The 16,108-nt window shown below is 41.3% G+C and overlaps 1 protein-coding gene across 1 annotated transcript in view; it reads left to right on the plus strand.

The window, feature by feature from the left end:
* Positions 1-8,665: 8,665 nt before the first annotated feature.
* PAXIP1 (PAX interacting (with transcription-activation domain) protein 1) overlaps positions 8,666-16,108 on the plus strand; it is a 42,296-nt gene continuing 34,853 nt past the window's right edge. Inside the window, exon 1 of the mRNA XM_010007060.1 lies at positions 8,666-8,728. Within this exon, the coding sequence (XP_010005362.1) occupies positions 8,666-8,728 (63 nt within the window). The remainder of the gene's footprint in view (positions 8,729-16,108) is intronic.

The raw sequence follows: 16,108 nt of genomic DNA on the forward strand, positions 1-16,108 counted from the left end.
GCTCTGTGTAAATAAATGAAATGTTAATAATTTTATCCCTTATTGGATACCTTAAGGGAGAACATTAATCAACTGTGTAATTTCAGGGGAGCCAACAGAGTTCTGCTAGGAGTCATATTGGCTTTCAGTCAAAGGTGCTTTGCAGTGAGTAGTTATGACAGTAACACAATAACTTGGAGGCAGCCTCAGGGGGCACTGCCCTCATAAGGCATCCACAGCTTCCATTTATTACTGTGGTGACAGCAAACACTTAACACATATATACACAGGCACCTGTGATCTTCTTTACCTGTGGTCAGCCCCTGAGAAGTAAACCTTTCTCTGGGCTCTGCTGGACGTGGTCTCTGCAGGTTGCTTACAAATCACAATAGAAAACAATCCATCTTTCCAGTTTAAGAAAAAAGAAAAGTGTAAAAATATCAAAATATATGGTGCTTCTGCAAGTACACAGTATCCTGCAGTTCTGTCAATCATCTAGACTAGCAGGCCTAGAGAAAATAATAAGAAACTGTGTGTGGGAAGGATAGGTAACTCTAACTTAATTCATGAGCTTTGGCAATCAAAGCTGCCAATGCAAACTATCAGGACTCTGCCAGGGAGACAGATGGCACGATGACAGCAAATGGATGGGTCTCTAAAACTCCATTATCATTTCAGTTCAGACCCTTTTTTTGTATGCCAAGTTGTGGAAGAGATTTGTTTATCTTGAGCTTTATGCATTTTGGCAGATAATTTGCATAGGTGTGAAGCTATAGGGAAGGCTGTGATAGTGTCAGGCTGAACATGGGGTTTTCAGTTGTGTGTTGTTTTCCAGGTTACTTTTCTGCTTCCTTGCAGGTGCTAGATTGTTGAACCTTTGTTTACAGAAATGCATCTGTAGTCTGGAAATATTCTTTCAGAATTCCAGAGGCAAAACATTTTAAGATCAATTTACTGTAATAAGGAGAGAAATCACTCTAAACAGTTTCTTAGGCCAGCAGTTCTTCAAGTTTTATTCTTTTACCTCCTTCCATGCCAGCTGTGCTCCCTTTGGCTCCTTGGCAGTGTGTTCCCATGCCCATGTCTTCCTCGGCTGGAGTACCTTATTCCCAAGCCACCTTTAACTTTAGCATTCAAGTCTGGTTTTCAATTGTAACAAATTGGCAGGATGTGCAAAAATGAAACCATCAATGCCTGACATCAAATGATGTCTTCAGTGGGAGATTCTTTTCTTCCACCTCAATAGCCTAATTTCTTTAGATGCCATTGGTTGCTTCCTTCTTCCCTGGAGAGTTCTGAACAACCACAGCTAGAGCCACATCTCTACCTGCCAAAGGAAGTATTGGCATAGTTGTGCTGGTTTCTCAGCTTGGATATCGGTGATGAGAGCCTCAGATTCATATTCACATGCTGTTTCCTTCAAGCTGTGGAATATTTTCCTCCCTCTGATTATTCTGTGTACCTATATGCTTCCCTGCCCCTGCCTGCTCAGGTCACACAGATCAGCACAACTGCAGTTAATTTAAGTAAGGTAAATTCCTAGTATTTTCAAGCCATGCAACATGACAGATCATTAGAGAAAATGGGAAAGCTGTGGAAATTTACTTGTTTCTATTTCATATCCATGTTGCTATTTAAGCGAGTGAGAGGCTGATATAAATGAAAGGAATTATTTACAAGTTAGAAAAAGTCAACTGGTAGGATATAACCACAGGTTTTCTTTCTGCAACTGAAAGGAGTCTGCTCCTTTGCCTATGCAAGAAAAGTGTTTGCAGAGATCTATCGTAGGCCAACAAAAAGCTTGCCTCTTCATCACAGGCAAGACAGCAGACTTTTCCTGCTATTTGAACAGACACAGCAGTTTTTAAAGGACCTCAAACATCATTTTCCTGATAGAATTTGCCAGTATCATGTCACAAATACTTTATTTTGGTTCATTCTACCACAGTAGGAACCTGATCAAGCAGTGTCTTTTTGCTACTGCTGTAAAATTCTCTGAACCCCTGGGATGAAAGTGGTTGTATAAATGTGTCTAAATGTGTCTCTATTTTTCACAAGGATTTTTATTAGTAGCATCATTATTTTTGACAGCCAGTATTGACTACTTTGACAGCAAAATGTTGCCAGGCCTTTCTTAATTTGTCTAGCAATGCATTTTATTATAAAATATCTGTGTTGTTTTTTTTTCTGTCTGCTGGTCTGAAAGCCAAGGTTGGTAGAATGTCACTCAGAGGTGGTGACCCAAGGTCTGTGACCTGCAGCAGCTCCCACCCTGGGGACATGATGTGTGACCATGGGAATAGGCTCATGCAAGGGCTGGTGGTGGGAGAAATGGATCCAGCAAGAGCAGCTGAGGCCAGATTTCTGAGTTACCCTGGGGTACAGCTGTGTGCCCACCCTTGCCTTGTCCTGCAGTAAAGCCACCAGGCTCAGAGGGAGCTGCTGGCATCTGCCACGAGTGAGTTTCTCCTTTCTTTTTTGAGCTATCCCTTCCACCTCTCTTCAGGTTCTTCCAGACAGATGCAATCTGTTATGTAATTCTTGTCCCTGTAGAGATTCTAGTATGTGACATGAAAGGCAAGTGATCAGGTTGGCTTGTTAAGCTGGTGGTTTCTCTAAGTTCTTTTTCTGTAGTTCCTTTTTCTACCTCTTCTGTGGTTACTTTCTACTTCCAGAGTTTGAGTATATCACAGGGGCTTTGAACTCAGCTGCTAAAGAAACCAAAAAGATTACTTACCTATCAGAATTTTAGCATAAATTTAGTCAAAATCTTCCAACTGAAAGAGAGTGGATTTAGGTTGGTAGGTTTCCTAATGAGGAAAAAAATCTTCACTGTGAGGGTGGTGAGACAGGGGCACAGGTTGTCCAGAGAAGCTGTGGATGCCCCCTCCCTGGAAGAGTTTAAGGCCAGGTTAGATGGGGTTTGAAGAAACCTGGTCTAGTGGGAGGTGTCCCTGCCCATGGCAGGGGGACTGGAACTAGATAATCATTCTAAGGTCCCTTCCAACCCAAACCACTCTGTGTTTCTATGATACTACTGAATTCTTTCAGGGTACCATATGAGTACAGTTCATGATGTGTCTTCATTACAGAAGGTATTATCTATCTATGCACACAGAAGATGGCTCATATATTATTTTAAAAGCTGAATCTGATTTTGGAAACAAAAAAAAATCTTGCTGTGTTTTTCAAAAGGACTCCTCATCTGACTGGTACATCACCAGATCTTTCTGGGCAGGCTGTCGACATCTTTCCTCCTGGTCAGCAACTGACTTAACAGAAGGGTTATAAATGTGATTTCATTACTGAATAGAAATGCGACCAATACTTGAATAGAAAAATGAGGGGAAAAAAAAACCCAACACAAAACACTTAACACTGATGTTTTAAAGCCTTTCATCCAACACTCACACATACAACATCTCCTGTCCCTTAGCTTTGACTGCTGGCCCTATTCTCAGTCTTGCAGAGCTGCCCACACACACACACTCCCCATCCCTCCTGTTGTGGTCACACCACAGCCAGTCCAGCTGCTTCATCCTTCATCCTTCTGCAGCACAGCCACACCTCGATGGGAGGCTGGAAAGCTGGAGTCCAGGGCTTGATAATGTGAGGAAGATACACAAACAGCTTCTGCCACACTGCACATTCTCTGTTTCAAGGAGGTTTTCTTAAAGCTTTTATGTTTTTATGGCAGCTCTGACTGTAAGGAACCATAAATCCTAGTGTCCTTGCCCCAGCTAATCCTTCTTGCCCAGGATGGCATGCACCATTAAACACCACATTACAGACTGAGATTAATAACAAGTGGTACAGAAGAGCACCATGGGTCATGGAGAACCACAGGGGATTCATTAAGGTGCATCTTGGAAACAATTACTGATAAATACCCACCTGGACTTTTTACTCAGGTGAGGTTCAGTGCAAGGGCTTGGGTTGTGTAAGCAGAGTTAGCCAACAATCTGCTTAGCATTTATAATAAAAAATTATGGCAGCTGCTTTTTATGAGCATCCGTGAAATAGGTGAGGAAATAGATTTTTCTTAAGTAATCTATGACTCTGGGTGCCCCTCTTCCATTCACTTCAGGAAGGATTATTATTTTAAAATCTAGTAAGATTTTTTTTAAAAACTGACATATCTAGAACATAGGTCCTAAATCCTCTGGACTGCTTACTAAATCCCAAAAAGATATCCTTATCTGAATCAAGCTTTCTTTTATTCATCTAAATAATGATAATAATAATAATAACAATAATAATAATCCTATAGTAGTGTTTATATCCTTTATCTTTCAGAGTCAAGAGACATGTGAGTGAGCTTCTGCTACACAAAAGCAATATGAAACAGTCTCCAAGGTATGTTCAGTAAGCAATCAAGTTAGCATATTATGAGAAAAACCCTCCACAAATTGAGATGCAGTAAATGATGACATATATGCTTCTATTCTTGTCAGCTTAATGCAAAGAGAATTAGATTCACCTCTCTTCCTTCCCTTGCCCTGAGCCAGAGCATGAGCGTGCACACAAAGCCAGTGAGGGTATGTAACCTTTTGATGTTTACCATCTGGTTTATTTATGAATGTGTAAGTTGACTCCTGGTGTGTAGGAGAGCCACGTGGCCAGCAGGCTCTTCTGGAGGGGGGTGGCAGATCTCCACGGGTCCTGTCATGGACCTAAATATTTGCATTGATTAGATCCCCGTTTGGCGCTTTTATCATTTAGTCATTACGAGCACTGTGTGAATAATGAATTATAAGCAATTACATATAAAGCATAAAATGTGTAGAGCACTACCAGTAGCTGGTGTAAATGTTAGCCACTGGAATCTGCCCAGTGGGGCATTTTTGAGATGGACTTACTTCAGGAATGTGTCCTCATTCATGACTGTGTTTAGTTTCAATATGTGCTTTGATCCTATCAAAGTGAGCAGGGTTTGAGGATATGCTTCAATCTAAGAATGTGATTTTGGAGCATCCCTGACTCAGAGACAAAGCTCAGAAAAATTGTCACAAAAGGAGACAAAAAGCTTAGACTGTAGAGAAAAGTAAGTGTGGAAATGTCCCTTTTCTTTTAGGAAAAAAAGGATATAAATATATCCAGTTCTCTGAGTGCAAGCAACACTAAGGAAAATACTACACTGCATGTTTCGAATGAGTTAAATCAATTGATGGCTGACCAGCCCCAGGGAAAAATAATGGAATTGTAACTGGAAGCAGCAAAATGGTTCTGCCTAATAGTTAAACATCAGTAAGTGCTGCTGTGTCTAATAAAATGCAGATCTCATTATTTGTTTGTTATGTGCATCAGGAGATAACTGTTCAAGTTGAAAAGTATAAAAATTTGATTTAATTCAGTGACATTTTGGGTACAAGAGGGTCAGGTTGGTCTTGTAACAAATAACAGCTTAAGGCATATGGAAAGGAGTGTAATTGAAGATAAGGCTTTAGCAAGATGAGTGGAAAATGTAATAGAGTTCAAAGATACGTTAAACAAATGTATCCTGGCCTTCACACTGTAATCACCTACATGAGCCGTAAGGCAAACAGCAAATGTAATTGACACCCTGGAGGAAGATCATTACAGCTTTGGTGCTTGCTGCCTCATGCCATGATCTCTTCCATTTGCAGCACTTAGAATTCAGACTTGGCAAGTCCTGGGACTCTGAAGCTGCTCTAATTTATATAGGGAATGCAGCAAGTTCTAAATAAGCCCCAAGAAGTTTTCAGTGGCTTCTCTGAATGTTGAACCTTTATCTGTGGGTGCCTACCACAGTGTCATGGATTAAAAATGACCATGGTTGACATGAATATGGCAGAAGCCTCAGTGATGAAGGAGGAGGACAGTCCTTTAAGGAGTGTCCTTTAAGCACACAGGAGAGCTAATGAGGTCAGGCTGTAGTATGCTGAAATCAAAAGAAACAGCTTCTTTGTAGCCTGGTGCCTTGGAGAGGTTCAACATGATCACATTCTCTTGCATGTGGCGTGGCAGTTGTCTCTTTTACCAAATTCCTGGGCAGTTTCAAACATATCTGAGTGGTCTGTAGGGGCATCAAGGGTATGATAGGGGTGAAAGACCTTATTATAGACACTGAAGGAGCCACACTGTAAACTTTTGTGAACTGATGAAGTTTGCAGATGACACCAAGTTGAGTAGGGAAGTAGACACTCTGGAAGGGAGATCCACCCTGCAGGAAGACCTGGACAAGCTGTGAAAGTGGGCTAACAAGAATCTTAGGAAGTTCAGTGTGCAGAATTGTACAGTCTTGCACCTGGGAACACATAACCCAGGAGTGCAGCACAGACTGGGACCTACCTGGCTGGAGAGTAGCTCTGTAGAAAGGGTCCTGGGGGTCTTGGTGGATAACAAACTCAACATGAGTGACCAGTGTGCTGCAGCAGCAAAGAAAACCACAGGATGCTGGGCTGCGTCAACAAGGGCATCACCAGCAGAGATAAAGAAGTCATCATCTCGCTCTACTCAGCACTTGTCAGGCCACACCTGGAATACTGCATCGTTTTTGGTCCCTCATATACAAAAGAGGCTGGAGAGGGTCCACAGAAGGGCCACAAAGAAGGTCAAAGGACTGGGAAGCCTGCAGTACAAGAAAAAGCTGAGAGAACTGGGTTTGTTCAGCCTGGAGAAAAGAAGGCTGAGGGGAGACCTGTTCCGGTACTTAAAGGGTGGCTAGCAAGAAGATGGAGACTCCCTTTTTACAAGGAGTCACATGGAAAAGATGAAGGGTAATGGATGCAAATTACTCCTGGAGACATCCTGATTGGACATCAGAAGAAAATTGTTCACTGTGAGAACAGTCAGACATTGGAAAAAACTCCCCAGGGAAGTGGTGGATTCCCCAGCATGGGACACTTTAAGACTCAGTTTGACAAGGTGCTGGGCTATCACATCTAAACCATGTTCCTACCTGGAATGTTGGGGCAGATGATCATTGAGGTCCCTTCCAACCTGATTTTCCATGATTCTATATGATTCTGTGAACTTAAACCTTATTTGGCCTTATGTTCATGGAGGAATTGGACCTTGAAACATAAATCTATTGTAGGCTTTTTTGGTTCAGAGAACTTTTTTTTTCCTACTGAGGGAGTTTCAGCTTATCACAGAGCCTATTTTTCAAGTAACCAGAAGATTTAGGGACTTACAGAGCTTTTATTTCCCTGGAAGCCTCCTGGAAGCAAAACCAAGAGAGTGAGAGCCAGGTCTGACCCAAGAGTATAAGCAGGATGGCTGCATTCATCCTGAGATTACCTCTAATGAGAGAAGTCTTGACAGTGAGACCTATTGCCTTGAATCCCAGCTCCTGGTTAGTACTAAGTAATTGAAATCATTAAAACAGACTTACTCTAGATGCTCAATCAATAATTCAGATATTTTTTTTTTTGCATTGAAAAGTGGCAGACAATTAGGGACTTCAGTAACAAATGTGTTACTTCATTATGTTTTCTGCTTGGTGTACGAAAGAGGCAGAGAGTTCTAGATAACAATCTATAATTAATTAAGCTGGCTCCGAGGTCATGTTATTGATCAACTAAGAGCAGCAGTGGATTCTTCACCTCTTGATGTCTTCAGATCAAGATTCAATATATTCCAGGAAGTTCCACTTTAACTAACCAGTTGCTCAAGGTACAGATGTCCTAGTGAGAGTCTTTCGGATGAAATTTAAGGACAAATTATAAGAAAGGTTAACCAGAAGATCTGCTGGTTACTTTTGGCCTCCAGGCTGTTACCAGAATGCTCTTAGAATGTGATTTTCAAGAATGTTGATCTAAGTTGTTAATTTCACTTGAAAATATGTGAAAAACATGTATTGGGTTATTTGCACAGGAGAAGAGAGCAGTAGAGCAACCCAGCAACAGCAACTACTATGTCTGCATAGTACAGTAACATCCACGTCTAAGTGCAGGGAATCTCCTAAAGCTGCAACCACAAATCTGTGACATATGCAATCAGCTTCTCTGTTTGTACCATATCACTGGCAGATAAGCATGTATATAGCTCTGTGCCTGTGTTTAAGGAGGTGCAGGCACACGTCTTTCTGCTACCCTAAAGATCTGCTCTAAGCTTCAGCATTTGGGAAGGTCATAAAGCAGAAATGTGCTCGCAGACTGGGGCTGCTTTTAGAGAAAAACAATGGAGTGATCAACTCTGCTCCCAGTGCTCCATGTGGAAGGTTAATCTAAGTGACCTTCTGGCCTTACATTCAGTATGATGGAGAAAGTGCTCCGAAGACGACGGGGTTGCTGTTAATTTACATCAGTCAGAGAGTTTCCTGGCAGAAGTATTTTTCACTGGTTTTAGCACTAAGACCACGTGGCTACAACACAGGAATTTCTCTTGTGGCACAGGTGTCCAGATGGGCTTGTGTAGCTGCTGCCCTCCATCTCCATCACTGCCCTCACTGAGCCAGCTCCAGGAGGTTAACTGAGTAAGGAAAATGACCTATGGAAAAAAACCCCAACCATTTTTAATAGGATATTCTCAGCTAGATCAGCATGGGTCACCTCCGAGGCACTGAAACTTTTGTATGAGCATAGTGGTGAAATAAGGGCAGTCACAGAAGTGAGTGACCAGAACCAGGGGAAGTTTTGGGGTGGTTTAAGTCAACTTAAATGAGATTGCAGGTTGGAGGAGGCCTAAGTCAGCATCAGACAATTTCTCATGTCTTGGCAACATGGACCTCTCCTTCATCCTGCCTCAGGCCTGGCATGAATCCAGGCTCAAGGAACTAGATCAGGTGAATAGTTTTCAGGGAGTTTGGCTCCTCATTGGCTCCACTGTGGTCAGATAAGACTCAAATGTGATGCCACATCCTCAGGCAAGTGTCTTCTGTCGACTCTTCTTTCTGGGTGAGTAAAAGAAACAATCAACTTTCAAGGACAGCAGACAGATGTGATGTAAAGGTTTTCTCAGCACAGCTTTAGGATTTTTACTCTACTCATAAGCACAAAGCCATAAATGAATAATGGAGATAATCTCAGAGAAGTACCCAGACTCAGTCCTCTGACTGTTCTGTAACATACTCTGGAATTCCACCAATTTCAGTTGCATTTTGCTGCATTTATGCATTAATAATGTAAAAATAAATACCAGTGTTAGTGTCCATTGAATCACATAAGAAAGATTTGGCACAAATAATGCCAAGTTTGTTCCTTCCTAGAAAAACTCATTTTAGTTACTCCAGGTTTCATTACCTTTTTTCAATGAATGAAATCCCAGGCTTAAAGGAAAATTCCATTCTCTAATGTTTGGCTGGTACTAATTTACCCAAAAGGAAAGCCTGTAAATGAGAGAAATCTTGACAAACTACAAAGAAGGGCTATAGGGAAAATCACCTGTCATATTTTACAAACACTTTTTCTCAAACTTAGAAAACAGTAGGAACAGAAGCAAAGACTTCTCCTGAGATGCAAAGAATGGAGTCTATAAATTATAGTAACACATTTTAATTTGTGGCAAATTATTTGTTCTTGCCCAGAGCACTGGGAGGATTTGCATTCTTCTTTCCTGGTGCATTAATATCAGGTCCAGAACTCATTAAGTATTACAATGTTTATATATATATATATAAATATATAAGTACATATATATGTATCTAGGAAATTTATATAGGTTATTGGTAGTTAGAGGAAAAGAGATAGAAAGAATTTGCCTCATTTATGTAACAGAAGATTTAGATCAGATTTTAGAGAAGACTGTCTAACCATAAGGAATTGTTACAACACAAGAATAGGGTTCTGTAAATGTTATCACTGGCAGTTTTAAAGCAGAGGGATTAATCAGGGGTTCCTCCTGTGATGCCCCATCCATGCTGGCAGCTTCGTTCAACTGTGTGTGTAGAGACTCTGCAGTTTTGAAGAGCCTTGCATCAATCTGCATAACTGATTCCTTTATTGGCTAAAAACTATGAAAATACCCCTCCCAGCAGATCCAAGGAAGCTCTGTGACGATGTGAAGCCATATTTGTTACACTTGGTGGAAAAGGTCTTGGAGCTGGAGGGTATTTAGACAAGTGTAACTCCTGCAATGACACTGTGTACTGTCCTGCTAGCTATATTATGGTAAAGGCATATCCTGCTGCATGGAGTCACTGACTCACAGCATGGTTTGGGTTGGAAGGTACCTTAAAGATCATCTAGATCCAACCCCCCTGCGTGGGCAGGGACACCCCCCACTAGACCAGGTTGCTCAAAGTCCTGTCCAACCTGGCAGCTTAGGGCTGTTTTTTTGGTTTTTTTTTATCCTGGCAACGTGACACACAGTATCTCATTCACCTTTCCCTGTGGGCTGCTATTCCAGACACATTACTTAGGAGGTAATAGAAAGGAGTGTATCTTCTCCTTTAATACTGTGTCTCACTGCTGATAAAAAGTGCCCTCACAATTAGATGTGCTCTCCTCCCTTGTCCATTTCTGCACAGTTAAAGTAAAGGTACACCTTGTTACTTGGCACTTACAAAACATTTTGTAACTATTATATTCAAAAAGAAAACTGTCAAGCAAATTGTCATTCTCAGGCATACAGGCATTCCAGCATAGCTTGGGAACTGGGAGAGAATTGAAAATGAGACAGTCACTTTCCATGGGAGCCTTTTAGGATTCAGTGTTGCAGTACAGAAAAAAAAGAAAGTTTTTAATTATAAAAAATATTTGCCATCGCAAGTGGTCCCACTGAAGGAAAGAGGAAAAATGTACAGCCAGTCCAAGCCAAAGCAGAGCCCTCTATGTACCTGATTTCCATGTTTTGGTTCAGATTATTAAACCAGATTCTTATTGACGTTAAGAAATTGGTATGGTGACAATGGAGGAATCATGCCTCTGTCACCTCTCAACAACTTCTCAGACATGTTGAAACTAATATCAGCTTTCTGTGAAAAACTGGGTACTCTGTGAAGATATATTGTATTGGAAAAGTAACATCTAGAGAGCCAGCTGCTACCAAATGAGTATGTATTATTAACAAAGGACTCAGAAAGCCTTCTGCTCACTTGAATACAACAAATACACAATTTACTCTAAGCTCTGGATTTAATTAACTGCAAGAAGAAAATCAAACTGTTGTTTTTACCCAAGCAATTATGCCTAAATATAATCTTGTAGGTGCATATTAATTTTTCATATAATTGTTTGTGCACACAAATAAGGCTTTTATGTAAGCAAAGACTAATTGTCTGCACAAATCTTGTCAGCTCAGTGGGCTTTCACCGTGTGCAAGCAACGCTCATTGCAAAATAAGCATTGCTTTGCTGCTTCTCTGGAAACGTGGTCATCAACTTCTCTGTGCAGAACTCTCATAGTTAAGACATATTAAATGCTTTGCATGGTGTGTTTATAGTACAGATAATGTGTTGGTCAGATCATTTTGGACTATGGCAATATGCACAGTCTCTCCTCAGTCTCAGCACTGAAGTAACTAAGCCCAGAAATGAACTCGTGTTGAGGTATAATTGATTTCTGGGAGTGGTTGCTCCCATGCAGTTACATGGCTGTGGATGCATCAGTGCAAAGACTGTACTTTAAGTACAAGTCCAGTCTGGAATATTTCTTACGTAGATTGAAGTCCTGCCATCTTCTTGGCACCTCTGCAAGAGTCATGTTCCTTTGAACTAGTCTCATCCCTGTGTGTGGTGATCAGACTAACAGGTTTGCCACCACAAGACTGAGCACCCCATGTTACATGATGGGCACAAGTCGAGTGATGTGACACAGAACATCTGCAGAGCTTTCTGAAAGAGGATGAAATGAATGGGGAGAATGAATACTGTTAGAAGATGATGTATAGTTCTGGGTCCAACAGCCCAAGAGAGATGAAGTAGCTGCTACTCCATGTCTCCAGGTCCAACCAGTCACAAGGATGAACATGTATTCCATGTATTCCATGTATTCCAAGCACACACACACACATTGCATACCTACAGGTATTCACGGCCAACCACACACATCACAGACATGCTCAGAGCACTCACACCAACATGGACACCACCAATGGCCTAATCCTGCTCCCTCTTCAGCTGGACAGTATGGAAGTCCACTAGTGAGAGTATGTATACCTACATACATACATATATATGTGTATATATCTATCTATATATATGTATATATTAATGTAGAAGGTAGATCCCTCCAACAGCTACTCTTAGACACTCAGTCAGCCCAGCAGCTGGATCTGCTCCAGGTGGGAAGAGTGTCACACATATACAGTTGGACAGGACTTCTCACCCCATAAGTGACCCCTAGAGATAGATACACAGGTGTTCTCACACCCAGAGCTGTCCCTTAGAGACTCACCCATCCCCTTTGCTCCCGGGCCATGTCACTGTGTGGTCCAGATTGACCTGGAGCTGAGGACTACCTGCCATTGTGCCCCTGTGCTCCTCTTTCTTGTGCAGATGGACCTTTGATCACCCCTGGAATGGGCCTGGGAGCAGCCTGGCAGGGTATTCTTTGGGCTTCCATTCCTGCCATTTTCACTCTGAGCTCCTGCAGTTGAGCTTTATCTCATAACCTAACAAATCTGTCCTGAGGCTAAGATACAGGTGAACACTTTGTTCTATACCTTGCTGTGACTAAGCAGTGGGACCACCCCACTGGTTTGGCTCTGTTCAGTGTTCTGGATTGTGAACAGAACCCAGAATTTATTTCTGGCTAATACAGGGGATGTTTTTCATGTTCAATAACATAGTTTTTCAATCTAGTTTTCTGTTCTTATGGTTCCTAAGGTAGATCACACATACAATGCAGAAATTTGAGCTATTAATTTTTGTCAGAAATAGTCTAATTACTAGAATTTAAAGAACTTATTGACATGTGACTCATGAAATGTATAAAGAAGTAAAAAATATGTTCATTCTTTTAATTCTGCTGCTTATTTAGAAGATAATTAAGGGGAAGAATCTGTGACTCATGTGAGTACTTTTTTCTCCTGTGAGTGGTCATCTTGAAGCCAACAAGAAAATCTCTACAGCTCCTTGAAAGTGAAGTGGGTGTTGGTCACTTCTCCCAAGTAACAAGGAATAGGACAAGAGGAAATGGCCTCAAGTTGTGCCAGGAGATGTTTACATTGGATATTAGGAAGAATCTATTCACTGAAAGTGTTGTCAGGCACTGGGACAGGCTCCCCAGGGCAGTGGGTCATTGACCATCCCTGGAGGTATTTAAAAGATGTGTAGACATGGTGCTGAGGGACATGGTTTACTGGTGGACTTGGCGGTGTTAGGTTAACAGTTGGACTTGATGATAAGGACTTGATAAGGGTCTTTTCCAACCTAAATGATTCTATGACTCTATTGTATAAAATTCTGCATTAAAAAAGGATACCTCTGTGTGAGAAGATACATATAACTGCTGATAATACAACAGCCACTCCATGCAACCCAAAATCCACTCCTGAGATGTAAAAAAGTACTTTTCAGGGGCTTCTAAAACTGTTAGGTGCCTGAAGTTCAACCAGGCAAGTTTTCTTCGACCTGCTGCTACGCATTGTTTCGTGGCACAAACAGAAGTGCCTTTGCTTTGGTTGGGCCACACAGCTGGTTGCCAACCAACCTGCCATCTACTGGAGCTCAGGCAAGATCTTCTGAGTCCTTTTCTTTCACCAAGCACAGCTATGGAGCTCTGTCCAGGAGCTGCTTCTGGGGCATGTTTGTTTGGTGGAAGGAGGATGTGATGGTCTCTTTCTTCCCGTTTTTATCAAAAGCTCTGTGGTGAAAGAACACACAGAGGGTGGAGGCACCCAGTGGAGTTGCTTTTACTCCATTCAGGAGAAGGACAGACCCAAATGTCCATGGTTCCACAGCCCTGGCCATGAGCAGGGACACCTCCCACTGGACCAGGCTGCACAAGCCTCATCTAACCTGGCATTGAACACCTCCAGGGAGGAGGTATCTACAATCTCCCTGGGCAAGCTATTCCAGCACATTATTACCCTCATGGTGAAGAATTTCTTCCTGATGTGTAACCTAAATCTCCCTTCTTTCAGTTTAAAATCATTACCCCTTGTCCTATCACTACACCCTCTAGTGAAAAGCCTCTCCCCAGCTTTCCTGTAGGCCTTTCAGGTACTGGAAGGCCACTATAAGGTCTCCCTGGAGCCTTCTCTTCTCCAGGAGAATTCTGTAGAGAATTTACAAATTGTTGGGCTTTCAAATACTGAATTTATCTCATATTCTTCTGATGTGACTGGTTGAACAAACAGAAGATCCGAAATGGCCCCACCTGATGATGCAATAGCACAATTTCAGAAGCATTACTTTTGAAAATAATCACATTCAAATTGTTGTTTGCATTATTATAGATTAATACTTAGTATTAGAATAGCATCTGATTTGAAATAGTTGTCATCTTGGAGTTGTACAAAGAACAAAAACCAACGTGGCCATGGTAAATTGAAAGGATAGAAAGGCCAGGGGAACTCATTAGAGTTAAGAAAATAGGCTGAGCAGAGAAATCAAGGGGAAGAATCACTTTGGCTTTCTGTGTGTGGAGTGGGAATATGCAATAGCATATCAGATTAGAGGTAAGGGAAGTGAGAAGGGGCAATTTAGCAATCACATTGAAAAAAAAGATGAAGCCAAGTAATGAATAACATCACGAAGAGAAAAGAACTCAGAGGAAAATGTGGGACAGAAACCTGAGAGACTGGGTTATTTATGACAGAAAAGAGGTGAGAATTACCAGTGCTCAAAGATGCAGATAATTACAGAGGCACTGAAATCCAAGAGGAAACACAGGAGGCTGTAGTGCTAATGATACCTGGTAGAAGAATAGTAAAAAAAAAAGAATTCACTGCAGGTGAATGAAGATTTTGGTTAAAGTAGTTCTAATTTAGTGAGGAGTCAAAACTGATCAAAAATGGAGTTGGAAAGACTGAAAATGATGGAACAAAGCAAACAAGGACTGGACCTGGGGGCCTGGGCAGCATCTATAAAGGAGGTCAAGGCTCAGATAAGTGTTTTTCAGGCCAGAAAATACTTGGGGCTAAAGAAAATTGCCCTAAACAAAAGTTCTTAGAAAAGACAAAACGTGAAATGAGAACATAAATTATTGAACAAAACAGATAAACAGATTTAAAAGCAGATGGTTATTTCTACTGTTTGTCCCTGCATGATGAAAAAAAAAAAAATTATATAAAAGTTGAAGAACTTCTTACCTTGTTTTTTACTAAAAATGTAAATTGTAATTGGGGCAATACAACAAAAACCTGCAACCACGGGTGCCACGGGTTATGATGAGCAGGAAAAGAACTAGTGATAGGTTGGGTATTTGTTACATAGATGGAGTAGAAAGGAGTAGAAGTTATGTGGAGATTCAGGAGATGAGAAGAATGGCAGATGATGCACCTTCCTTGAAAAGGAGGCTAGAAACTTGGGTACTATAAATTTCACTTCAGTTCCCCCCAGAATACTGCATAAATAATAAAGGTCTTGTAAACAGATTAATAGTTTCTATCAGGTTTGTTTCAAGAATAATTCAGATTAAATAAACTTGATTTTTTCCCCTGGGAAAGTACGAAGGCCTGGTAGATAGCAGACAAACTCTAAGTGTCCTGTATTTTTATTTCAGTAAGCTTTTTGTTGCCATCTTGTAACATTGCTCTTAAGTACGGGAAGGAAATGTCCACATACAAGTATAATGAAATTTCCAAAACTTCTTTGGAAAGCAGAGTTGGGGTAGGGGGGAGGGCAAGAGTTACCTGACAATGTACGGATGTTTTAACTATGCCAGAATAATCAGGCTCTGAAAGTGCTCATTTCTCTATGTTGACTGTAGTTGAAAGTGTTGATTTCAGCTTTCTGATCAGTTATATGAAGTTAAGCAAGATACATCTCCCTCTAGGTTGGAATGGTTTGCCATCCATGCAGAGGATGCTTTGAGCAGGCTTTTGAGGGAACGTGTCTCATTTGGGTAGTAGCAGTGTGTTAATTAAGGAGTTGGATGCTGGAATGTGTCTTACACCTCTTGGATTTGCAGAGACTCCCACCTGGAAAGGTTGAATGTGTATTTTGGGAAAGGACTGAATTTTGAGACATCCTTGATGAAAACGGTTTGAAACTGCAAAGTGCAAAATACTGTTAATTTGTGTGAAGCGTGTTAGTGGCTGGGGTGCTGCCTGCCACTCT

Source organism: Chaetura pelagica, unplaced genomic scaffold (genome assembly GCF_000747805.2).
Source record: "Chaetura pelagica isolate M959 unplaced genomic scaffold, ChaPel_1.0 scaffold17, whole genome shotgun sequence".
Lineage (NCBI taxonomy): Eukaryota > Metazoa > Chordata > Aves > Apodiformes > Apodidae > Chaetura > Chaetura pelagica.